Consider the following 23,866-nt stretch of genomic DNA (forward strand, 5'->3'; position numbering starts at 1 on the left):
ACGTCCTTACAGTCTTCACTATGCAAGATTATGTTCTGTTTTACATTTGTACATTAAATATGCTTGTCATTGGAGATCCTGATGTAAATGCATGCACATCTGAGTTTTTTGAGCCGTCCATCATCAGTAAGCGAATACATGGTTTAAACCTGTTGCTGACTGGTCGTGACCGTGATTCCACCATTCCCTGTCTCCCTGATGATTGGGTGATCATCGGTCATGAATGAGTACACACAGGACGCCGCATTCGATATCTGATTAGGTGCCGCGGAGCAATATGCTGAGATCAGATGAACTAGGTTACATATGTACATACAGAGTTAGTACCTTGTAAATAGTAACGGTCGCGAATCAGGTGAGCTGGAGCTGGAGGTATGAGCTCACCTCCGCACCGGCACAACGTGTGGTGGAGTGTGAGGGTAGGGGTTATCTCAAAAGGCGTTCAGAAGTCGCTTCCCTTCATCCTTCCTTTACGAATTGACAACAGAACCACCTCCAGATCCGTACTAGCGGGACCATCTTCACATGCTAGGCAAATTTAAATGGCATGCTTTGTTTTATAAGCCCCGTACGCCCTCATGGTAACGCCTAGCGACGCTCGCATTGGTTAGCCTAGTCTCCTACACGTCACTTATTAACAGCCTTGACAGCATTGGGGGTCCCACAAAATCCCTGGCAGGCTTAAAGGTGAGATCATTGCATACTAATATATGACCGTGCCAGAGGAGCAGTCTGACAAGCAGGACGATCCCGTGCATGAAACTCAGGATGAAAGCGACCCTGCTGCGCACGCTGATAACCCTCGCCGCAACGCTTCTGGCAGTCCCCGTAATAACGAACAGTGCAGCGGCGCCGGTGGAGCGCAGTGCAGGTAACCTATTAGTGCCCAAAACTGTGTGGTGCGATGGGTTTTGGAATGGTTGTGGGGAGCTATGTCCCTCTGACGCGCCACAATTCGAGACTCGTAGACCTTGCACGATCAATGGCCAGACGGCGTACGAGTATTGGTGCTGCTATAGCTCATGAGGCTCTTTGATAGGCGGTTGAGGTGGGTGGTATCCTTTAATCTGTGTGCTTGACATATGTTTCACTAACCATGTCCAAAAGAACACCGACGGGTCTATCTTTAGTTGTATTGTTTCATTCTTATTTTTCTACTTCTGCCAAATCTACGACTTCAGCTGTCTTGTTTTGCGGAGATGACTTACTTGCAGCGACGCTTGTGTCAAGTGGCTTGGTTGTGTCCTCCAAATGTCCACGGTAGACGTCTGCCACAAGAACAAGCAGGAAGCTTGGAAGGCGTCAACCAGCGAGTTTGTACCCAGGTTTCCATGGTCTCATTATAATACAAAAGGCTGACAGGATGGGATGAAGACGTGCAACAGCGACAAGTACCAAATAATAAGTGACATGGGGAATCAATTACTGTAATCGAAGATGGATGTCAATAAGGGACCGTACAACAGATAGGGAGGCCGGCTCAGAACGTGCTTGCCCAAGCTTCCAAGTCAAAGGTCGACGCCCGTGCCTGTTCTATCCAGGCATGTTTCTTTCAAAATATCAGTTGGTGTGGTAGGGAACATATATGGTCACATACCAGAAGATCTTTCGGTGTTTTTCGTGCGTCGGGATCTTTCAATAGACAACTGTCCACAAAGTCTTCCGCTTCCTTCGGGAACCGCCCTTCAGGAGTCAATCGAGGAGCAGGTTCGTTGACGATATGCTGAAGCAACTCGAGGATGCTCATCATCATGCCACCACCTTGTAGGCTGACACCTTTGCTCTTCCTTTTGTCCTTCTTCGCAGTCTGATCTCTGTCTTTCTTCATGGGTATGCCAATCGTGTTCGGTGACAGCGTTCCCTCCAAGTCTGACAAATCAGAGTCGTCTGGATCCGATTCGGAGAAGGGGAAACGGCCCAATGCAAGCTCTATTAGAGAAATGCCCAGTGACCAGACATCGGATTTGACAGTATATTGAGCGCCTTGTATACGCTCGGGCTGTGTAGACGTGAGGAGATAAAATGAAGATGAAGTGACGAGGTGCGCACACTCATATACGTTGATGTGCCCACAAACGTATCTGCTATAGAATTGATGAGCTCTCCAGAAACGCCAAAATCACAGATCTTGATTTGGCCCTGCGAATTGCACAAGATGTTTGAAGGCTTGATATCTAGATTGATATCCCGTCAAAGAGAAGCAGGATTGGTGCAAAAGATGATACGCACCCCGGTGTATAATGCGGTGAACGTCGTAAAGGTAGGTTAACCCCTCCAACACGGCCAATGCAACTTTGCCAACCACATCCAAGTCGATTGCCCCGATTCGTTTGTAGATTCCATCAAGGGAACCTTTATCCATATACTCCATGCAAATACATATGTTGGGGTCGGACAGGAACGCGCCGTAAAACGAGATGATGTATGGAGAGTTGCAGTCATGCATAATGTGAAGTTCACGGAGGATTTGCTTGCGCACGGATGGTTTCGCGTCAATAAGGACGATCTAGTGATATACCAAACAGCAAATGTCAGCAGAGACGGTGGCACGGCGGATGATACTCGCCTTCTTGGCCATGATGGTCTTAGTGGGGATGTGTTCGACCTTCTTGACGCTCCCACCATTACCGTGTCCGAGTTCCGTCAAGTCCTTGAGATCCTCGTTGCGGAGGTCAAAACGCGTTTCCGCGTTCATGTCCAGGTTTGCAAGTGTGTTCGAGAGGGTTGTATGATAGTTGTTTCTGCGTGCGGACGCAGAACCAGTGCCCGGTGCAGATGGAAGGCTATTCGCAACCGGCAATACACATCCGTCGGCATCATTGGCAGCAGGTACCTGCCCAAGCTTGGGGGCATTCAATGTCATGGGTGGGGGACGTTTCTTGCCCTTCGTCGGTGGTGCGACTCTCGTTGGAACTGGCTCAGGGTCCTTTGGCGTCGCAGACAAGGAAACATCGAGCTGAAGAGCTTTGAAGTTGCGTTTCTTGCGGATTGGGGTTGCCATCGTTGTTGCCATCGCAGACTACAGTCCAATCGATCTCAGCAAATGCGCGCCACGAAGACCTCAACCGAGGGGACGCAGAGAGAAAAGGCCTGAACCTGAAATCGTAGGTCCTGTCTTATGTAAGAAGGTCGTCCACTTGCACTTAGTTAAACTTTGCTACGCTACTACGTCCTACTCACCGTGTCGCTGATATGGTGGCCTTCATCAACTTGAGATACCCTGAAATTCAAAGATGCAACGCTTCCCGTACCAGCCACTGAACAGTCTGAAATTTACATGCGTTTCAGCTGCTGCTCTTGGGAGGTAGGAGAAGGAGAAGTTCCTGAGTAGTACATACAGCACGGGCCGCGTACTATGGTAATTTTGCCCCACATACAGCCGTTCAGTACTGAAATAGATACTACTAGGCACGCACGGCTCATGGAAAAGACAAAAGACTTTTCAAGTTTCCCGCTTGCCTCAATGTCGGGAGTCCGGGGCGACTGCATTTTTTTTACCGATGCAGCACAGCAAAATCCTGCATTCTCCACCTACAGCAAACTTTACGAGTCCTTACGGCACATATCTGCACGTGCCCGCTGCAATGTAATTTATCTAACGGCGAAGGCCAAAACTGGCCGCTACTGCCGCTGACGCCGCGAGGCTACCCAGTGCAGTGCTTAGTGAAGTTCTGTTTCGAAATGATGGCATCTATCACTTGGGTGTACGCACTGCATCAGATGGTGAGAGCCGAACAGAATGATGATCATTCGTGCAGGCATACCTGCGTGGCGCTACTTACTTGGCAGGCCCGTATACTCATCTATGCATCGTGGAACTCTAACTTCAGAGGTTGTGTGTACAATCTAACCCTGTGCCGCATGTGGAGTACTTACGTGTCGCGAGTAAACTGGTCATGGACTGATTATCCTACGTTATCGTCTGCTCTGTTCTTACTCAATCTTGCATGCGGCATTTGTACGCGTATCTTTCATGTCATTGTATTACTGATTCTTTGGGCTTGACCTTTCAGGGAGGCAGCTGTACCTCCCCCATGTGCAATATGGACTCTCAGGCCTCAAGAGGCCGCCTCGACGCCGATGCAGTGCGGTCTTCGGGCATGTCTTGCCATACACATCACAAGGTAAGTAGTATAACCAAACAACTAAGTCCGACAGTGCATGATACGGTAAGTGCATGTGAGTTGTGGGACTTGACCTACGCCAGAGTACACCAGCGTTAGTGGTACGCAGGCCAAGTACATATGTGTGTGGTAGTGTAACATGTGCAGAGGGGAAGCCAAAAAATACCCTACACCACCAATCGTCGATCATAGCGCCAACCCTGTTGGCTCGCTAAGTCCACTGTCATGATCCGGATGATCCTCGGATTGTCCCACATCGTGCTCTGATAACTCTGGAACAGTGCCCACCGTTGAGCGTTGCTGTACCGGTGATGCCGGTGACGTTGCTCCGCGCGTAGTACCAGGAATAGGGGGCGAAGGGGTTGTGGGGGAGGCCACTGATTCCCGCGACGCGGTGCTCACGACGCTCGAGCGGGCCATTGAGAACCGCGATGACCTATTCGTCCATAGTGAGTGTATCCCAGCCCCCCAGGAGCTCAGCACAGCCTTTGTTTCTGCTGCCGCTTGCACCACAGAGCTCGAAGAGACGCTTGCGACGGAATCCCTTGACGTCTGACTCCTTACCTCCGCGTCTTTCTTGTTCGTATCTGGCAATTGCGTCATGTCAGCCTCGGACTTTGAAATCTCGACAGGGGTGTTTTGTGACCCTGAAGAAGAAAGGTCTGAGGCTACGGACGTCGAACTGACGATACGCTGTTGCAAGCGGCCGCGAACACCTTCGACAGCTTTAAAGAAATTGGTCGAGCTCGCGGTGAATGTTTTTGAGATAGCTTCACGGGTTGGAGCAAGTTGTTGCTCCAGTTTGAGGTCTTGGATACCTTCGGAGAGCCTCAATCCCAAGTCAGCCACTACCGATGGTCTCTCGTTACAAGGATGTCTTGCATATGAAAGGTAAGCACATCAAAATGCAGTGTAAGAGGAACCAGGACCAACCGTGGTTCTACGATGTCGAATAACATTGGGTCTGTTGCTCGATCCCATACCTCGTATGCATTGGTCTTCGTAAACTCTGACAACCAGACAGCGTTGAAGTCCTCAAAAGAATTGACATCCCCTTCCGGAAAAAAAACCTTCATATTAGCCTGCTCAAGATAGTGTGCCTTCGTATCTGAAAGCTCACCTGTTCCGGCAATGATAACATTACTTCCTTTCCCCTTCAGAAGGAATTCCCGATATCGTACACAAGCCAATGCTGCAGACACGTATTCTTCAAACTAAGAAACCATAAGTAGTGCAGTCTTGGCATTCCCTGAGCGAGTCCATTTTATACCTTGGCTCTAAGATAATCATCACTCCCCTTGAAGCTAGGTGGAACTTCGTATCAGCGACCTGTAGTCGAACCACAGGTGAGAAGGATCGCATAACATACCACAAAGTATGCTTCGTGGGCTCCGCATCGTCCCAAGCATCGTTGACATCCCGGACTATTTCATCCATCCACTTACGGTCGGCTGGTGTAAGTGCAACCAGCCGCTCGACGCGGGGATTGCGGAATTCAAGAGTAGCAGTCTCTGTCTGTGAGACGAGCATGATTAAAGATTATGAATCCATGCACCAAGGACAAACGTTGATGAGCAAATCGATTTCCTTTTGTTGTGTGACAATAGTATTCGTGCTTCCGCATAACCAACTTTGAGAATCTTTTAGAAGATCGAGTTGTTGAAGGGGTAAATAGGGTTGAAAAAAAGCATCCTAAAAATAAAACAATAATCGAATGAGTGATAACATCGTTGTTTTTGTAAAAGCAACTGTGGGTCACCTTCCCAAATAGATCTAATGGCAAACCCATGTAAGTCAGCATACTCTTACGGTCAGATGTTTTGAGTGAGTTCGGACGGGATAGCGAGGGCGCTCGGGCTGCCAGAGGTGGGGAACCACAATCATCAAGCGTCTGGAGAAGACCTATGAAAAATTAGATTATCCTTCCACAATTCGCGTGTTACTCACTTGGTATGAGGGAAATTAAAGAATACTGGTAGGTGCAAAGCCTTTCGACTGGGTGGCCGAAGAACATGATCTGGATAATGTTAACTTTAATGTCACATAACAGCGGAAAACGAGCCTTCTTTTGAAGAATGAGAGCCTTCAGCATTACGAGCGTCTTTTGTCGGAAGGTATGAACGAGCGCTCTCCTGCCGATCTGTGCAGCCTAAAGAACGCCGAGCATACGAATGTCACTCACAAACCCGTGCCTACCGCGCCATCAGTATGGACATGTCTGTGGAATGACTCCTAACTGACCAATGTAAAGACCGCTCTCTGTAAGTTGAGTCCGCAACGACACCTCCAAAGAATTTCCAAACTCGATCAGAATTTTCGTATCCGAGAAATCTCTGAAACAGGTAAGTAGTGCGACCAATAGAGGACACGGGTGGAAACATACCGTTGTTGAAAGAGTGCCCTGGTAACAACTCCCAGCCGATCTCTACCTCTAGTTAGTGATGGAAAAGTATCAGGTTGGCATCAACACCCACCGTATTGGACCAAATACCGGTTTGCTTGCCAAAACGACGACCGCCTTTTGTACGATAGAACGCGTTACGTCAACGTCCTTGACGAGCAGAGCAGAAGTAGCTATTTGGCGGTTGCACCTATGAAGGTTTAATTCTCGCCAGGCTTTACGCCTAATGACTCACGATATACCAAATATCGTGCTGGGATTTGGCGCACTCGGAACAAGGTGGAAGTACGAGTAGTCCTCCATCGACTGCACACAGAAGTAAGGATGGTGATTCATTCGACTCATCAAAAAAGATGTACCAAATGAGCACCATCCGGAAGCGCCAGAAATGGAAGCATTTTGGCAATTTCATCGTCCTCGAAGATATCGCCTTGGCTAAATTCGATTCGCGGACCGACCTGCGCGGAGTATAGGCTACGAACATGTCGTATACGGATGTACACTTACCAGATGGTTGAAATCTATTAGAGCGATCCCGAGAATCAATGGTCCCTCAGGGGGTTGGAGCAGCATGGATTCAGGCCTTGCTTTCTTCGAATAGGACGAAGCGGCAGAGGCGAATGAGTCCGAATCGGTAATACCGGAGGAGGGTGTGGGTGGATAGGTTATGGACGCAGGGCGAGGTTTTTCTTCGTTTGTCTGTAGCGGTGGAATGGCCGCAGACTGAGTCTGGGAAGCGACCGAAGAGCTCTTGCGATGTGTATCGAGCTCACTCTTGGAATCGCTCACGTCATCTGGTTCTGAGTTGAAGTCGATCTCAATTGAATCTCCCTGGGAGTCCCTCCGAGCGAAGAACTCTTGTGTACGCAGAGGTGTGTTGAGTGCACGGAGAGGCGAAGCGTGAGCCGAGTCGAGCGGCACCGAGTGCTGGGAAGCAGTCTCGGCATCGCGGTCGCTGTCTTCACGACGCCGTTCGTCGTTCAAGTCAACATCTGTGTAGCCACCTGCGGCATCAAGTCTGTCTGTCGTTGACATTCCACCCGTCTTGTTGTTGCTGCAACGGTCCCAATTGAAAACTCATCCAGGCAGGCGCGTAGTGATGGGGTGCACGTGACCGGGTCACTATCTAACCCCGAGTGGTCCTGATTAAGAGACGGACATGCCAGGCCCACGACATTGCAGTGCTGTTGACGGGATTTTTCACAGAGCGGAGCGCTCCAACACGATTCCCTTCGATTCCCTCCTCGCTGCCCATGCTCAAGAACCTCCTTTGCCTTGCCAGCCTCCTTTCTCTGGCACCGGCCACTCCTTTGGGCCAACGGCCACTCGTATTCCCTGCCTCCGTAAAGGCGCCAGCGGAGGAACTTGGCTGGGCTGATCCACGGACCTTGGGAGGACAATTCATCGACGTGAGTACCGTCTCCACTCCTGCGATACTGCTATGAGAACGTGGTCCTTGGTTGTAGTTCACGACACCGAGATATGGCGAACCACTCAACGTCATTATATCGAATCAGTCAGACCCATTCGTTCTTACAGACGCTGGCTTCCGTCTCTATTATAAGTATGTCTTAGCTAGCACTTCCAAATCATCCGTCTCGGGTTGACTTTCCTTCGGAAAAGATCCATCGGGTTCTCCGAGGAGTGTCTCGGTTTGCACTATGGTCATGTCCATAAGGCCGACCTCGGCGATGGTGATGGAAAGAAGTCGGAACATATCCTAGCCCGCCAACATTACTTCCCGAGATGGGGTACCTGTTGGGAGAGCCTGATTGGTGAGCTCCTATCCTGGCATCCATGTTATGTCCCGTATAAGGGGCCGCTTTTAAGGGGGAAACCATTTCCGTGCTTGGAAGCAGAACGGGACGTTGGCGAACACTGGCGCATGGTTCCTCGCGTAAGCTTCTACATCAATTGTCCACGTTTCTCGTGATTTTCATGTCATTTCTTTTTTCTTCGGGCAGCGTATCAAAGGAGAAGGTCTCTCTTGGCATAACTTCCTTCCGTTACATCCTTATTTACCTTCCAGTTCCTAGGACTCTACCAAAAACCATATGATCGTTCCAGACGGGTACAACATCGGTCGTGATATGTTGGTAGAGAACGCTATCACTGGCAGCTACTGGGGTAACATATGGTGGCGGGCCGACGTTGAATGGCGTGAAGGCTTGCTTGAGCCCGGTTACAGAGGTCAGCGCCACCTGTGTTGCTGTGATGTTTAGCAGATCTCTCATCCGTCTGCCCAGGCATAAATCACGCCATCGCTCAAGACGGTCGTATCGCCATTCTTACGATCCACCGTCTCTGATATAGACAGTTCCGACCACCGCTATTTTGTATGTATGTATTTTCTTCTTCGTCAAGACACTGTAGACGTATCAAGTATGCTACTCCCTCGGAGATGGTTGTAGGGATGGTATGTATTCCAGGTGTGCCATTAATTGACCGCAGGCCTCTGTATACCTTCCCAAACAGTTTCTGTATACCTTGATCACCTAGCTCGACAACTACTGGTTCTGGAGACCATGTAGGTAAATATTATGATTCAATTCATTCTGTGGACATACAACAACAGATGCATGGTACTACAAGGCATGGGGACAGACAGGGACGCGCTGGTATCATGAGACAGCTACAACACAAAAAATGGAGCATATACATAACAGACATTTTGAAGGCGTTGTTTCACAGATCCTTCAGCCCGAGCACATCAGGCAAGCCTCCTTGTTCTCCAATGAGCACATAAGCTGGCCCTCTGCAAGCTCACGATCCTTCTGACGCTGCAGAGCTGCAGCATATTCCGGGTCAACCTCCCCGTTGCTATTCGAACTAGACGCGGAAGGCGCAGTAGACGATGAGCTCGACGCGGCGCCATTCTCACTCGAAGACGGCGCTGCGGCGGGTGGCTGCACTGGTGCGAGAGCTGAGGGACGAACAGGTGCAGGTGTAGAAGACGCGGCAGCAGATCGGCTCCTGCTGTCAGCATCTTGAGTCCTTGCGACCTTCAAAATACTTTGGTCGACAGTAAACTGGATCGCTTGCGCAGCAGGGCGGGTGCGGAGGTAGTACATGCCAGTCTTAAGACCCTTTTTCCAGCCATAGAAGTGCATGCTCGTCAACTGGCCCATCGTGGGTGCCTGCAAGTGGATGTTGAGACTCTGACTCTGGCAGATGAATGCGCCTCTGTCAGCCGCCATATCGATGATTTTCTTCTGGCTGATTTCCCAGACAGTTTTGTAAATGGCCTTGATGTCGTCAGGGATAGTAGGGATGTTGGCTACGGAACCGTTGTGGGCAATGATCATGTTCTTCATCTCATCGTTCCATAAACCACGTTCAACGAGGTCCCTCAAAAGCCACGGGCAGACAACCTGGAATTCACCAGCCAACACGCGACGAGTGTAAATGTTGCTGAAAGCGAATCATCAACTCTAACCTACCACCAGATAATTCGCTTGCTTACCTTGTGTAGGGCTCGAAGCATTCATTAAAGCCAAGAATCTGACTGGTCGAGGCAGTAGGCATGGGTGCAAGGAGCAGAGAATTCCTCAATCCACACTGAGCAATCTTCTCCTTGAGGGATGACCAGTCCCAAAGGTCGGTGGGCGCAACACCCCACATATCGAACTGAAGAATTCCTTGGTCTGCAGGACTGCCACGGTACGTCTCGTACGTGCCCTCCTGGACGGACAATTCACAGCTTGCCTCAAGAGCACCGTGATAGATCGTCTCGAAGATCTGGAGGTTAAGTTCCCTCGCTTCAGGCGAGTCAAACGGCAGGCGCAGGATCATGAAAGCATCCGCAAGACCCTGCACACCAATACCAATCGGACGGTGTCGCATGTTAGATCTACGAGCCTCGGGAACGGGATAGTAGTTGGTGTCAATGATACGGTTGAGATTACGGGTGACGACCTTGGTCACGTCGTGAAGCTTTTGGAAATCGTATTTACCACTCGAAATGAATGTTGGCAGTGCTAGAGATGCGAGGTTGCAGACAGCGATCTCGTCCGGTGAAGAGTATTCGATGATTTCAGTGCAGAGATTGGACGACTTGATGGTTCCAAGGTTTTTCTGGTTGGATTTTCCTAGGCAAGGTCAGCCGGTGATGGAAAGTCTGGTATAATGACATACTGTTGGCGGCGTCCTTATAGACCATGAAAGGACCGCCTGTTTCAACTTGCGCTTCTAAGATTGCATACCACAACTTCTGTGCAGGAATGGCACGTCGCGCGCGACCCTCCCTTTCGTACTTCTCATATAATGCCTCGAACTCTTCGCCCCAGCACTCATGTAGGCCTGGTGCCTCATGAGGACAGAACAATGACCAATCTCCGTTAGCCTCCACGCGCTTCATGCTGGCGTTGTGTCAGAGGATTGCAAAAGAACCGGATCGAGTAACGCACAATAGATCAGGAATCCAGAGAGCATAGAAGAGATCTCGAGCACGGGCTTCCTCCTTTCCATGGTTCTTTCGCAGATCGATAAAATCAAATACATCGTTGTGCCATGGTTCAAGGTATATGGCAAAAGCACCCGGGCGCTTGTTACCTCCCTGGTCAACATAGCGTGCCGTGGCATCATAGGCACGTAGCATTGGAACGATGCCATTCGAGTAGCCATTAGTGCCAGCAATGTAGGTCCTGGGTGGATAGCAAAGGATTAGCCAGCATACGAAGCACGACCTCATTTCCTCTTACCCAGTTGCTCGAATACAATTAATGCTCAATCCGATACCACCAGCAGTCTTGCTAATCATGGCACAGTTCTTCAGAGTGTCATATATACCTTCGATGGAGTCCTCTTTCATACAGACAAGGAAGCATGAACTGAGCTGTGGGCGAGGGGTGCCTGCGTTAAAAAGTGTAGGAGATGCGTGGGTAAAGTAACGCTCGGACATCAAGTTGTAAGTCTCAAGAACGCGTTCGATATCTTCGCCATGAATCCCAACTGCAACACGCATGATCATGTGCTGTGGTCGCTCGGCAACACGACCATTTAGGCGAAGGAGATATGACCTCTCGAGGGTCTTGAAACCGAAGCTACAGACATCAGTACTTGCTCGCACCTGACTACATCTAACTTACTAGTTGTAGTTGAAGTCGCGGTCATAGATGATGGCTGAATCAAGAAGATTGGCATGTTGTTTAATAACACCGTATGTCGTGTCCGATATCAAACCGGCTGGACTGTTAGTTTTTGGGTTTACTGCACCGAGATTAACAATAGCGTAATACCACCACGGTTTAACTGACCGTATTCATAGAGATCTTTCATCACTGCAGAGAAATTCTTTTTTGTCTCCTTATGGAGATTAGAAATGGCGATACGCGCGGCAAGCACGGCATAATCAGGGTGTTTCGTCGTTAGACAGGCTGCGGTTTCAGCAGCAAGGTTCTGAGGGAGTAAAGTTGTGAGACTGCTGTAAGATGTCGACAAGAATGGCGTACATCTAACTCGACGGTGGTGACGCCGTGATATACGCCAGCGATCACTTTCTTAGCAACCCTACGGGACGTCAAGCTCATCCTCTGTGTGTGGGAAGAGAACTTACTCGATGGGATCGACATAATCGGAGTCAAGCCCGTAACAAAGCTTGTTGATTCTAGCAGTAATCTACGCGAGTGAGATGATGTAATTGCAAGTGACTAGACATGGAGTACCTTGTCGAACTGCACTTTCTCCTTCCGCCTGTGATATCGATGGCCATGAACACGCATGAGACGCGTCCAGAAAAAGATCCTTACCCATCTGGATAGAAGATAAGACAGTCGTTGAGATCTTAGAAAGAACGGATACTGACCTCTCTTGAAAACGTACGCCATGCCGATGAGACTACAGTATGAGAGTACTAAGGAGGGAGTGGGGCACGCGAACGCGAGATTTTTAAGTGGCGTGTTTCTGACTAATGGACGCGTGACATGTCACAAACGCGCCAATCAACGAAGTCACACACGTCACACCGCGTTTTGTGGTCGTGTTGTTTTGCAGCCATGCCAAATCACGCTCAGCTCATCCACGCGAGCGATCCGGCATATGCACCCCCTGTCATCCGACCTCCGTCGCCGGCTAGTTCTGTAGGGACAGTTTATGAGCCAGATCAGACGTCTCAGTCAGACGTAGAGTTGAGCAAGGAGGAGTTTGAACAGACATGGTTGGCTAAATTGCACCTCGACGACCTAAAGATCGAGGAAGAAGAAAAGTTACGCCCAGTGTTAATAGACCCGCGGCCCCCTCCAGACTCTCCAGAGGAGAAATGTCAGTTGGTTGTTTATGAATGTAGACTAATCTCAACGCTTTCTCTTCGCAGTACTGGTTCAGAACATTCTAACTGGCCTGCGGTCGCGGGTCCGGCAGTTGGAAGAGGATGCCGTTTTCCAGCACTTGATCATGAGCGGCTCTAAAGTCGGATTAGAAGGACCTTCGGACAACGACATTGATGCGTTGATGCGTAGCATGATGCCCACGCATGGCACCAATCCTCAGGTTTCCGATGGACCATGGAACAAAAAACACGATGACTTTGACATGACTCTGAGCCACGAAGTCGCAATGAAGGGGAAGCAAAGGGTTTAATCTATCAGGAGGAACTACTACACTATGTAAAGGAAGATAATAACAAGCGAAAGAACAACAACATAGGCAATTTGTTACAAATATTCTCCTCCTTCATAAAAATAATCGGGCAACGACTCCTGAATGCTCCTGATCTTCTCGTGGATAGTACGCTTCGCCACAACTTTGCAGTCTGGATGCATGTAAGAGACTGATCCCCACTTCTCAAACTCCTTCAAGATGAATGTCAATCTCCCAAGGACATTTGCGCTGTCGAGAGAAAGGAGCCCGTCTGCCCTTGTCTTCTCTTTCCAAAAGTCTATCCAGTTTTGCATGCAGGAGTGCTGAGTCCAGTTGCTTCCGCACGATGACGAGTGGTCAAACGGTAGGGGTACGGCTCGCAGCTTTTCCCATACCCTGCAAAGACGATAATGTCCAGACAGAAGACGATGCTGCTGTATGGGACTGACGACGAGGCGTTCGAGCCCATCGGGAGTCTCTTGTATTTCCCCCTCCGCCTCAGCCCTGCCGTCTCCGTGAACAGAGATAAAGACAGCACGCTGCAAAACTTCCATGTATGCCAGGCCGCGGAGCTCCCGCAAGTCAAGTTCATCGGCTAGGGTCATAGCCAGATAGGAATAGTGCAAGGACGTCGACATGTGCTGACGAAGTAGAGACACCATCGTTTCGAGAAGTTTCTGATGACCGCATGTTTCAGCTAACCGGAGGAGACGCGATATTTGGGCCTTGCTGTCGGGTGGTGCAAATACCGTTGAGTTGAACGAGAAGGAAGTGCTCGGAGAAATGGGGTTGAATAAGGGGGATGGTTGTCTTTCGATATACTTCTGGATGGCATCAAGAGCCCAAGACTCTGTTGATCTGAAGGAGTATTTGCTCGCTACTTTTGCGACGTCTATGAGACGGTTGAGGTCGATTTGGGAGGACCGGACCATCGTAATTTCGTGTGGCCTGTCAAAGGGTAAGGGACTGCGAAAGGCGGGGAAGCGTGTCTCACAAGGCATAAAGGGACCACAAGAAGTTGCGGAATTCGTCTGGGGTGTCACCCTGGAGGATGATCGGTCTCTCAGTCGGAAGTCCCCTCTTCAGGAATGTCACCTTGAGGAAGGGTGAAGAGTGTGAAGAATGAGGACGAATCTTGAGACAGGATACTTCGATGCACCTGCAAGAACGGCTACTGAGCACTTGGCCTGCACGGAACAGCGGATCTCCTCACATTGAAAAGGGTGTTCCCGACCTGTAATATGCAGCTTCCATCACAGAAGTAGTACTTATCATCTCTGCGTGGCTCGCTGCTGCTATCCGGACAAGAAGTAGCCTGCGAAGGGAGAGGCTGATCCATGGTGATGGAGCTCGAGCTACGACGACGAAAACGCTTCCTTGATGGTGAGGATTTGGTTGCGATGACCTACGTCAGAGGTTGGAGATGCCGGAACATCGTCTTGCGTTGGGATGAATGGCACGGCGTCCATTCAACAATCTTAGCAGTGATGGTGACCTGCCAGGCAACCGAGCAGTACTGCAGTTGAGCCGATCAGCGCATATGTAGGATGAGTGGCGCCCTCGGTGGATCTGGTGACCACACACGCGCCACCATCTTGAATATTATACTTGTTCTGTCAAATTACTGCACAGCGAGCTCGCCGTGATGGTGTCTAGCGCCGTCCGAGCGCAAGTAGCTGCAAAATGGCAGGACTCATTCGCGCGTCTCAACCGCTCGGAACCAGGAATATCGGGTCTCATGGCCTTCAGCGATGTGCGTGTTCTCGGGGGCGTCACGCAGTGGAACTGAGTCAACGCTCATAGGCATGGACCTTGGCAACTGAATTCTTGAAACCTTGCGACTTGAACGACCTCAAGTCGAGGCGCCAATACGGTGCGCAAAGGTATCATGGCCGTGGTCTCTTTTGACTTTACTTAGGTTACCAGACTATGCGCCGGGTCAGGATGGCTTTTGACACCATCAACAAGTGCAGGCGTTTGCCTGTCATGATGGAAATCTTTCTCGGTAAGGTGCCGGATAGATACGCTGCTTATGATCCTACATATCATCCTAGAGGACTTGCATAAAAGCCAGCACTTGATCGCGCGTGAAGTAGAGTCCCACATGAATCTTTACTCAGTAAGCAATCTCTGCAGGTGCTGCGCGGAGTTTTCATGCTGTATCAGGGAAACTCTGATCCTGAAATGGTACGAGCCCTCATCTTTCGCCTGGTTGAGTGGTACAATGCGTGGAAACCACCAGCAGAGCAAGCCTTCCCTTCGTTATCTTTCCCCGGTCTATAATGAAATCTTCAACAGGTTGGGACAAACTATTATCTCTGCCTACACCTTGGCCTTCCAAACACACTTATTTTCCATCCTTCCTGCGTCATTCGCAAAGGGCATCAAGTCGCTCGTTGCTGCAACGCTTCTTGGCACCGTGTCCCAATCCTCTGATCAACGTGATAGCGCACTGTGGCTCGCCTTTGACACATTGAGCTTAATTGAACGCTACGAAACGCTCATAACCAGTGTGGGGTACGAATATGTCGAATCTCACGTACATGAAACGTGTGCAGGGGCATGGTCTGAACCCATGCTTCCCAAACTGCGTTCGTGGATGCTCGAAAAAATAGTGCCATGGATGATTTGGCCCTTTGCGAGGGGCGCAACGAACGGTATTATGAATTTTCGAGGTTATTATTCTCCAGCTAACTTGGCACAGCTGAGGAAGCCAAAACCATGATGCAAGGTGTTGGATCCAGGTTTGACTTTCACATGCACAAAACGCTTTGCGATCTGCGGTACGGATATTAGCAACTGTTCCCCGTAGCGCTATCTGAGGGTTCGCAACAGTACCAAGGAAATATTTGATATCATCGTGGATTTCCCAGATTCTGTACCAGCGCTTCATGACTTGAAAGTTAGTTGATTCTTCTCAATCTTCGGTTTTTCTTGTGATTACTTTATGTTTTAGGAGTGCCTGCAACGCGTAGACCAGCGTGCAGAATTAGTGCAGTCTCTCAGACGAGCGTGGGTAGCTTGGATCGAATGCTTTTACTGCTCGCCCACACTTTCCTTAGAAATCGAATGCGACTTCTCCACCCTGGTGCAGATACGAAAGACATTCTACTGCAATACGTGTCAACGATCAAATGTTTGCGAATCGTAGATCCTCCCGGAGTGCTCTTATTTAAGGTGGCAGATCCCATACGACGATATCTTCGGTGCGTTCGTGATTGCGTCCGTGCTGTCAGTAAGCCAACGGAAATCAAGCGAGCGGCCCGATACCATTCGATGTATTGTTGCCAGCTTGGTTGGTGACGGTGAGAGCGGCGACTCACTGATCGATGACAATGAGCCCATTCATCCCCTACAACAACCCGAGGCGGAGAACTATGCAGATCCCGAGTGGACCCCAGAACCCGTTGATGCTGGACCCGGTAAGCATGTATTGTATATGATCGGTTCGACCTAACGATTTCTGAAAGATTTCCGCGCGAACAAGACGAGCGATATAATAAGCACACTGGTCAGCATCTACGACTCGAAAGACCTCTTCATTAAAGAGCTGCAAGTATTGCTGGCACAACGCTTGCTCGCTCTGAAAGACGGGAATCTTGATCGAGAGGTGAGCCGGAAACAGTATTGCATAGCCCTCCAACACGTCAATTGTTGTTGCAATGACAGCGGCGCAACGTCGAAATTTTGAAGATACGGTTTGGCGAACCTGCATTACAAGTGTGTGAGGTCATGCTTCGGGATATGACAGATTCCCGAAGGATAGACCAGCATGTTCAGTCACAGAAACCCGTGAGTAGGATATTTATGATCTAGGATTACTTTGGCTGTTAAGCATCTCTGACCCCAGAGTGTCATGCATCCGACTATCATCTCTCGTCACTTTTGGCCGGCATTGGAAGCCAGTGACATGGTCATGCCTGGCCAGTTCCACGAGTATGTTACGAGAAAGGTTGCCCGCTCGCTCGCTGTTGACCATGGATATGCTTAGCTTGCAGGAGCAATACGCTAAGGAGTTCTCGGCCTTTAAACCAGACAAAGTTATTCGTTGGCATCCTCATCTTGGTAGAATCCAATTAGAACTCGAGCTAGACGATCGAACCGTCGAAGCGGATGTACCGCCATTGGAGGCTGCGTTCATTGAACTTTTTTCTGAAAAGGGTGTGTTCAATCCTGTGACTCGCTTGAGTCCAAGCTCACAGACTGGATATTATCAGATACGTGGACAGTAGACGAACTCATTGAGCGCGTAGGCACGGTGACGCGCAGTGCAGCCTTGAAGGCGCTTGGCACCTGGGTTGATATGCGGCTCCTCAAGGAAGATAGCGAGAATGTCTTCCGTCTGCTCTCTGTGGCAGAAGATGGTACAGAAGTCGCTCCCCCGAAATTAGGTATGACCAGTCTCTGTATTTACTTGTTATGTTCGCGACATGTTATCCCAGCTGTCGGAGGGGAAGATTTGCCTCCCGTGATAAGCGTACAGCAACAACAGGCCGAACAAATGAGGGTATATTGGAAGGTGAGTTGACTCAAGGAGTTCTGGTATTTTCACTCACATTCTTGCTATAGTTCATCGAAGGCATGCTCACTAACCTAGGACCGCTTGGATTGGACCGCATACAAGCCATGCTGAAGCTAGCCCGTGGTTATGACCGAACCATCGAACAGTTAGGGAGCTTCATGGAAGCTGCAAAGAGGGAGGGCCTTGTGACTGTTAAAGATGGATTGTGGAAACTTGGTAAATGAAAGGATGCTTTCGAGGGGAATGTTGTAATAATTTTGCGATCCTCATACGGTACACAATTCTAAGGAATGGACTATGCACTTTGCACTTTGCATTGACAAGCTTCAAATCGGTGATGTCTACAACCTTTTTCACTCCTTCACATACATATCTTCAGACCAAGAGGCCCATGTATCCGCGGTGTCAATCAAATGACGGCCTTTTCTCCTGACGGCTTCCACAGCAAAGTGGTGGAGGGGTAGCCTCAAAGGAGGATCTTCCAAGTAAACTAGTTTGTAAATGGCCTCTGCAAACTTGGTTGCATCCCCAGTAAACGTTGTATTGGGGTTCGACACCATGTTTCGGGTTCGCATAGAAGGTAGTGCGGGATCGCTATACGCCGGATGGATGGGCTCAATGACCATATTCGTGGTAGGACAGTTGGTACGGAATGGTCCAGGTTCCACGATGGTCACCTGTATCCAGAGTCAGTCGTACTCCATTTCACGTATCCGAAGTAGGTGCACCTTGATATTCCAATTAGGAGAGACTTCGACCACGAGAGCCTCCGCCAATGCTTCGATAGCTATTAGATGTACTATGTCCAGTTCCAACGCCTAAAAATCGAGGACACGTAACCCACCGAACTTCCTGTGATTGGGCGTTAATCATTTGGCTAATTATAATGTATGGTACGTACGATGCACAATACCATGCCGATCCAGGGTTCGATGCAACACCAGACACTGACGAGACCTGTATCAATCTGCCACCTACAGGTTGATTCTCTTCACGGAAAAACCTGACAGCCTCTCTACAGACGTATGATGCTCCCCAAAAGTTCGTTTCGAACAGGCCACGCGCGTTCTTCTCGCTGGTTCCCTCGATCTCCGAGACGATGCCATACCCTGCATTGCTCAAAACAACATCGATGCGACCGAACCTCTCGCGGGCAGTTGCGAAGGTTAATTTGACTTCCTCTGGCTGTGTAACGTCTAGTTTGAGCAATAAAAGCGTATCTGGGTACTTTGAAACCAAGTCGGCCAAAACGGTGGGTTTTCGCAAAGTGGCGACGACCTTGTCGCCTCTTTGAAGAACTAGTTCGGTAGAGGCCAGGCCAAAGCCGGATGAACTACCAGTGACTGGCAATTCATTGAGCCAATAACCAAACCGAACGTTAGTATTGGGTGGACATACTAAACCAGACTTTTGGAACAGATGACATTTTCAATTGGTCAACCTAGCAGGAATTCGAGTGCTGGGGGGTGCTGTTATTGTAGAAGACCACACCAGTTCCGTACAGATATATTTATACTCGGAGAGTCGGAACCACTTCGGTCACCTGGCATAGTCATTATCCCATGACGCCGTAAAAACAATGCAGGGACGTTAGAAACGATGAGAACTCGGAGTCGGCGTGTAGTCACTAGCAGTGCTTTAGTGCCGTGCAGCGTGTATTACGTAACGATCATCCGGTCTTCGACTCCTTTTAGTATCGAACTCAAACGCACTCGCATGGCAGCCAAGTTTCTAAGCACGCCATGCGTGAACACTGTTCATCGCAAACAAATTAAAAGTGCGCACAATACGTAAACAACACAAGCAGTTATAATCTCCGACGGCACCGACAACGAGTAGAGAGAAAGTAGAAGCACGGGATAAGGGGGGGAAGGACAGTGTAGGTAAAGAAAAGACGGGAAAACAAAAGACGAGGCGAGGTTGCCGTAGAAGGCGGGAATGGAGAAAAAACGAGAAATGAAAAAGTGGTACAGTGGTGGCAGGGGAAAAAGGAGGGGGATAGAAGAAGGGACAGAGGCAGCAAGAGATACCTAATTCTTAACGCCGTAGAGGAAGGCGTCGGGGTATTTCTTCTTAATCTGCCTGTCGAGGTAATGGAAGGGCGTGAGCCACGTAACGTCAATCTCAGCAGGTCGGCCCAGCGCCACCGTTGAGCATTCCAAGGATCTTGCCATCCCTGCTGACGACTATAGACCCGGAGTCGCCCCCGTCGGAGAACCTGCCGTGCCCCTTGCCGTAGTACACCACCGCAATCTCAAGCGAGTCTTGCTTCACGATGCCATATTCCGGGTACGTACGCTTGACTGACTCGAGCCCATTGGCGCGGCCAACGGTGGTGCCGGTCGTGCCACCGTTCTTCATGACGATCAGGCACTGCTGGCCATTGGCTTCGAGGTGCGGCGGGTTGCTAATCTCGGCCGCAGACACGACGCCGAACGCCTGTAGGAGGCGGTCGTCGAGGATCTTGTAGTTGGCGCGGTCTTCGTGGTGGGGGTACATCAGTTCGGCGAAGTCGCCAGAAGTGAACTTGTCGCCTGTGAAGGGAAAAGGTGGTAGTCAGGGGAAGAATCGATGGGTTAAAGGGGAAAGTGTACCGAAAAAGATCTTGTTTCCCATAAACGTCTCCTCAATCATCTTGGGGTCTAGTTGAATAAGGGCCCAGTCCTCGGTGTAACCAAGGGGCGCACCCGAGACCTGGATCGGCGAGGAGTGAAGCACCCAACCAACAGTACGCAGCTCAGGGGTGGAGCGAAACTTGGTGGCCGCGGTGTGGAACTCGTCCAGCTGGTAGATCCGATTCGTCGCCCTATCAACCTCGACGGTGAGCTCCTGACGCTTCGCGGCATTAGCAGCTGGTATACGATCCAGCTGGCGCCTCCACGAATCGATATCGCGAGTAAGCTTGGCAATCTCGGTCATCATGCCAGCAATGGCTCTGTTGTAGCCCCCAGAACCAAGCGCGACGATGAACTCCTTGGGCTGGCTGTTCTTGGTACGTGTCATACCCTTGTTGTCGGGGAACTCGGGAGGCGGCCGGGCGACGTGCGCGCACGTCAGCAAGGCGATGTCCTTGGTCTGGCTACTGAGACGGAAGTAGAGCGCACCTGTACCCTCGTAGTAGGGTGTGTCTAGCGGTGCGATGGGGAGGCCAAGCGCGGAGCTGAAGTGCTTGCGATACTCGGGGACGGTGTCGAGGACGGGGTCCAGCGGGAGCAGCCTGGGTCCGCTGGCGGAATGCTTCACGACCATCTCGACAAAGGCAACCTCGACCTCGGCGAGGCCAGAAGTGGCAAGGATCTCCTTAACACTGGCAGCAGCAGCAACGGCGACACCGTAGGCGAGCGAATAGGGCATTACACCGACAGAAAGGAGGAAAGGACAGAAGGGCTCCTCCTCCCCTTCGTTGGCCCAGCCGAAGGGGTTGATGCACGTGAAGTCTACGCCCACAGAGTCGAGACACGCGATAATCTTCTGGAGGATGGAGACCCACTTGGGCGCGATGTCGGGGCGGTAGACGGCACGAGCCTGACGGACGATTCCCTGCGTCTCGGGGCCGTTGCGGACTTCCCAAGCAGGCCCAGACTTATAGACACAGCCAGCGCGGCTGGGGTAGAAGTCACTCCAAGCATTGGCGTAGTTGTCGGTTAGCTGACCACCATCGGCCGTAGCCATCACTTCGCTGCCGTCCTCCGAGTGCATGAGATTTCCGAGAGTAACGGTGACAGACTGTGACTAGGCGGGGGAAATAGGAGACTTGTTGTCGTCGTGCTTAAAGCTCAAGCAGGGGACGACACTGTTAATAGGAGGGCAGCAAAGGATAGAATGAAAGCAGCCAAAGGTCAGCAACGAGTAATGATCGATCTAAGCGGACTAGGGGGCTTACTTGTTCACAGACAGATTCCTTTTTTTTTCGGAGTTTTCTTTGTTTTCAGGAGAAGTAGAGTCAATAGATCGGAGAGCTAACTAAGTATTTGAGAGGTCGGGTAGAAATGTATAGAGACGTACTTTTGAACGAGAAGAGTAAGAATGCTTAGAGGCAAAGGCTGAGAGTAGAGATAGACGCAAAGGCGGATTTGACCGGGGTCGTTCTGTGAGTGACGCCGTAAAAGCAAGGCAGGGACGTTGGAAACGTCAATGTATGATGGAACTCGGAGTCAGTGTGCAGTCACTAACAACCTAGACTTGAGCAAGATGCAACCATTTGGAAGTGTCCAGAAGTGGCCTACGCTTATCGATTAATCTTCCTCCGAGTCTTGAGTTCTGGATACTGGCGCTTACTTTGCTGGCACACTACACGATGATCCTGAGAGGGAGTCTCCCAGGTGCAGACGTAATTCTCGACACTCCGGCATCTTGGACTACAGTAGCACCGTCATCCTTCTCTGGTGCAGCGTCTCGACTCTCGACGCTGTCTGCTCGTGTAAGCAGAAGTCGCGAATGTCTTCTGGACATCGAGACCATTTCGTTCTGGAGTGCTGCAACACTTAGTGCATCACTCACTGTGGTCGCCACCTCTGGGCACCGATGGTGTAGTCTCGTTATCAGAGTGATCAAAATCTCGCAGTTCCTCTTTGACCAGCTCAACACAAAGATAGAGGGCCTCGTAAGCTTCGGAGATGAATGAAACATGCATTGCAGGGAAATGTCACGACTCAAAGTCGACTTCACCCTCTGTAGGAGGGGAACCTGACGCCATCGTATGGAACATAATTCTAAGGCACGAACTGAACACTTTGTACTTTGCGGTGCCAAGCTCCAAGTTAGGGGTGTCTGCAACCTCTTTCACTCCTTCACATACATATCTTCAGACCAAGAGGCCCATGTATCTGCGGTATCGATTAAATGGTGACCCTTTTCCTTGAGAGTTTCCACAGTAATGTTGTGGAGGGGCAGTCTCAAAGGAGGATCTCCCAAATAAACTAGTTTGTAGATAGCTTCCGCAAGCTTGGTTGGATCCCCCGTAAATGCTGTATCTGTGTTCGACATCACATTTCGGAGCTGCATCGAAGGTAGCACAGGATCGTTATACACCGGATGGATGGGCTCAGTGACCATATTCGTGGTCGGACAGTTGGTACAGAACGGTCCAGGTTCTACAATGGTCACCTGTAAACCGGGGTCAGGTATGCTCGATGACACGTTTCCAAAGCAAGTACCTTGATATTCCAGCTTGGAGACTTCAGCTGCGAGGGCTTCCGCCAGTGCTTCGATAGCTATTGGTTGCACTATGTCAAGTTCCAACGCTTAAATAGAGGGCAGGTAACCCACCGAATTTCCTACAGTGAGGGTTAGCCATCTGCCTTAGAGAGAATATTCACACTACATACGATGCACAATACCATGCCGATCCCGGGCTCGATGCAATACCAAACACTGACTGAGACCTGTATCAATCTGCCACCGACAGGTCGATTCATCTTCACGGAAAAACTTGACAGCCTCTCTACAGACGTATGACGCTCCCCAAAAGTTCGTTTCGAACAGGCCACGCGCGTTCTTCTCAGAGGCTCCTTTAATCTCAGAGATGACGCCATATCCTGCATTGCTCAAAACGACATCGATGCGACCGAACCTCTCGCGGGCAGTCGCGAAGGTCGATTTGACTTCCTCTGGCTGTGCAACGTCTAGTTTGAGCAATAAAAGCGTATCTGGGTACTTTGAAACCAAGTCGGCCGAAACGGCGGGTTTTCGCAGAGTGGCGACCACCTTGTCGCCTCTTTGAAGAGCTAATTCGGTAGAGGCCAGGCCAAAACCCGACGAACTACCAGTGACTGACGATACGTTGAGTCAATAACGAAATCGAACGTATGGGGCGGACGCACTGAACCAGACTTTCGGAACAGATGACATTGCCGATTTTCAACCTAGCAGGAGTTCGGGTGCTCGCAGAGAGAGGGGAGGGGGGAGTGCCGTATGGTGGAGAACCACGCCAGTACACACCGGCATATTTATGTTCGGAACCACTTCGCAGGTCGCCCATGGTCGTTACCTCATGACGCTGTAAAAGCAACGCACCTGAATATTGAATCACTGAGGGAATGCCAGTCGACGTAGGATGGGAACTCAGAGTCAGCACGCTTGTAAGCAGCGTGTAGTCAAGCGTAGTATGCGGCGCGTCGGCTTCGATGACGCATCGAACTTGTGTTACGTAATGATCACCGCTCTCCTATCTATGTAGCTGCGGGAAAGTCAACACAGGTTGTAACCCGCCAATGGAGGTTTCTCGTTGATGCAATCGAGAAG

General features: G+C 50.2%; 11 protein-coding genes across 11 annotated transcripts; 4 read left to right on the forward strand and 7 right to left on the reverse strand.

Annotated features, from left to right (window-relative positions):
- Positions 1 to 330: 330 nt before the first annotated feature.
- F5J12DRAFT_801549 (uncharacterized protein) lies at positions 331 to 1,218 on the forward strand. The gene is made up of 2 exons (XM_051744373.1): positions 331 to 1,048; positions 1,108 to 1,218. Exon 1 carries the CDS (start codon positions 757 to 759, stop codon positions 1,024 to 1,026), a length of 270 nt encoding a protein of 89 aa, XP_051604172.1. The 5' UTR covers positions 331 to 756; the 3' UTR covers positions 1,027 to 1,048; positions 1,108 to 1,218.
- Positions 1,219 to 1,426: 208 nt separating this feature from the next.
- F5J12DRAFT_299612 (kinase-like domain-containing protein) lies at positions 1,427 to 3,110 on the reverse strand. The gene is made up of 5 exons (XM_051738797.1): positions 2,567 to 3,110; positions 2,230 to 2,506; positions 2,050 to 2,174; positions 1,598 to 1,999; positions 1,427 to 1,549 (listed from the first exon to the last, which is right to left on the reverse strand). The coding sequence occupies exons 1-5, from the start codon at positions 3,011 to 3,013 to the stop codon at positions 1,481 to 1,483; spliced, it is 1,320 nt and encodes a 439-aa protein (XP_051604173.1). The 5' UTR covers positions 3,014 to 3,110; the 3' UTR covers positions 1,427 to 1,480.
- Positions 3,111 to 4,111: 1,001 nt separating this feature from the next.
- F5J12DRAFT_801567 (transport protein Avl9-domain-containing protein) lies at positions 4,112 to 7,603 on the reverse strand. Its single transcript, XM_051744374.1, has 16 exons — positions 7,033 to 7,603; positions 6,885 to 6,983; positions 6,761 to 6,831; positions 6,599 to 6,715; positions 6,508 to 6,549; positions 6,366 to 6,457; positions 6,307 to 6,316; positions 6,187 to 6,256; positions 6,072 to 6,141; positions 5,884 to 6,026; positions 5,691 to 5,816; positions 5,494 to 5,639; positions 5,395 to 5,428; positions 5,245 to 5,338; positions 5,058 to 5,178; positions 4,112 to 5,001 (listed from the first exon to the last, which is right to left on the reverse strand). Exons 1-16 carry the CDS (start codon positions 7,558 to 7,560, stop codon positions 4,311 to 4,313), a joined length of 2,454 nt encoding a protein of 817 aa, XP_051604174.1. The 5' UTR covers positions 7,561 to 7,603; the 3' UTR covers positions 4,112 to 4,310.
- A 175-nt stretch (positions 7,604 to 7,778) lies between these two features.
- On the forward strand, positions 7,779 to 8,833 carry F5J12DRAFT_903046 (uncharacterized protein; the record flags this gene model as incomplete). The annotated part of the gene is made up of 7 exons (XM_051748355.1): positions 7,779 to 7,934; positions 7,992 to 8,089; positions 8,149 to 8,300; positions 8,356 to 8,422; positions 8,490 to 8,505; positions 8,562 to 8,715; positions 8,772 to 8,833. The coding sequence occupies 7 exons, from the start codon at positions 7,779 to 7,781 to the stop codon at positions 8,831 to 8,833; spliced, it is 705 nt and encodes a 234-aa protein (XP_051604175.1).
- A 157-nt stretch (positions 8,834 to 8,990) lies between these two features.
- On the reverse strand, positions 8,991 to 12,342 carry F5J12DRAFT_299731 (ribonucleotide reductase). The gene is made up of 11 exons (XM_051738798.1): positions 12,329 to 12,342; positions 12,189 to 12,276; positions 12,080 to 12,141; positions 11,976 to 12,033; positions 11,781 to 11,922; positions 11,613 to 11,733; positions 11,226 to 11,567; positions 10,932 to 11,168; positions 10,660 to 10,883; positions 9,989 to 10,613; positions 8,991 to 9,936 (listed from the first exon to the last, which is right to left on the reverse strand). Exons 2-11 carry the CDS (start codon positions 12,243 to 12,245, stop codon positions 9,222 to 9,224), a joined length of 2,583 nt encoding a protein of 860 aa, XP_051604176.1. The 5' UTR covers positions 12,246 to 12,276; positions 12,329 to 12,342; the 3' UTR covers positions 8,991 to 9,221.
- Positions 12,343 to 12,503: 161 nt separating this feature from the next.
- On the forward strand, positions 12,504 to 13,101 carry F5J12DRAFT_910146 (uncharacterized protein; the record flags this gene model as incomplete). The annotated part of the gene is made up of 2 exons (XM_051749018.1): positions 12,504 to 12,783; positions 12,836 to 13,101. Exons 1-2 carry the CDS (start codon positions 12,519 to 12,521, stop codon positions 13,099 to 13,101), a joined length of 531 nt encoding a protein of 176 aa, XP_051604177.1. The 5' UTR covers positions 12,504 to 12,518.
- On the reverse strand, positions 13,047 to 14,673 carry F5J12DRAFT_801583 (uncharacterized protein). The gene is made up of 5 exons (XM_051744375.1): positions 14,535 to 14,673; positions 14,277 to 14,506; positions 14,232 to 14,249; positions 14,096 to 14,161; positions 13,047 to 14,049 (listed from the first exon to the last, which is right to left on the reverse strand). The coding sequence occupies exons 1-5, from the start codon at positions 14,568 to 14,570 to the stop codon at positions 13,176 to 13,178; spliced, it is 1,224 nt and encodes a 407-aa protein (XP_051604178.1). The 5' UTR covers positions 14,571 to 14,673; the 3' UTR covers positions 13,047 to 13,175.
- Positions 14,674 to 14,746: 73 nt separating this feature from the next.
- F5J12DRAFT_918791 (uncharacterized protein) lies at positions 14,747 to 17,850 on the forward strand (the record flags this gene model as incomplete). The annotated part of the gene is made up of 17 exons (XM_051749231.1): positions 14,747 to 14,854; positions 14,905 to 14,974; positions 15,020 to 15,106; positions 15,156 to 15,220; positions 15,268 to 15,347; positions 15,400 to 15,758; positions 15,806 to 15,884; positions 15,937 to 16,003; positions 16,058 to 16,113; positions 16,164 to 16,307; positions 16,357 to 16,523; positions 16,572 to 16,711; positions 16,771 to 16,893; positions 16,952 to 17,037; positions 17,093 to 17,262; positions 17,319 to 17,620; positions 17,671 to 17,850. 17 exons carry the CDS (start codon positions 14,747 to 14,749, stop codon positions 17,845 to 17,847), a joined length of 2,280 nt encoding a protein of 759 aa, XP_051604179.1.
- On the reverse strand, positions 17,671 to 19,270 carry F5J12DRAFT_299795 (uncharacterized protein). Its single transcript, XM_051738799.1, has 5 exons — positions 19,022 to 19,270; positions 18,525 to 18,966; positions 18,468 to 18,475; positions 18,352 to 18,410; positions 17,671 to 18,300 (listed from the first exon to the last, which is right to left on the reverse strand). The coding sequence occupies exons 1-5, from the start codon at positions 19,047 to 19,049 to the stop codon at positions 17,977 to 17,979; spliced, it is 861 nt and encodes a 286-aa protein (XP_051604180.1). The 5' UTR covers positions 19,050 to 19,270; the 3' UTR covers positions 17,671 to 17,976.
- A 312-nt stretch (positions 19,271 to 19,582) lies between these two features.
- F5J12DRAFT_299899 (uncharacterized protein) lies at positions 19,583 to 21,584 on the reverse strand. The gene is made up of 3 exons (XM_051738800.1): positions 21,507 to 21,584; positions 20,218 to 21,416; positions 19,583 to 20,157 (listed from the first exon to the last, which is right to left on the reverse strand). The coding sequence occupies exons 2-3, from the start codon at positions 21,320 to 21,322 to the stop codon at positions 19,748 to 19,750; spliced, it is 1,515 nt and encodes a 504-aa protein (XP_051604181.1). The 5' UTR covers positions 21,323 to 21,416; positions 21,507 to 21,584; the 3' UTR covers positions 19,583 to 19,747.
- Positions 21,585 to 22,250: 666 nt separating this feature from the next.
- On the reverse strand, positions 22,251 to 23,734 carry F5J12DRAFT_918793 (uncharacterized protein). Its single transcript, XM_051749232.1, has 5 exons — positions 23,446 to 23,734; positions 22,951 to 23,394; positions 22,892 to 22,899; positions 22,780 to 22,836; positions 22,251 to 22,729 (listed from the first exon to the last, which is right to left on the reverse strand). The coding sequence occupies exons 1-5, from the start codon at positions 23,471 to 23,473 to the stop codon at positions 22,406 to 22,408; spliced, it is 861 nt and encodes a 286-aa protein (XP_051604182.1). The 5' UTR covers positions 23,474 to 23,734; the 3' UTR covers positions 22,251 to 22,405.
- Positions 23,735 to 23,866: the final 132 nt, after the last annotated feature.

The sequence above is a fragment of the Pisolithus orientalis genome, assembly GCF_024613125.1.
Source record: "Pisolithus orientalis strain OTSU chromosome Unknown F5J12scaffold_3, whole genome shotgun sequence".
Lineage (NCBI taxonomy): Eukaryota > Fungi > Basidiomycota > Agaricomycetes > Boletales > Pisolithaceae > Pisolithus > Pisolithus orientalis.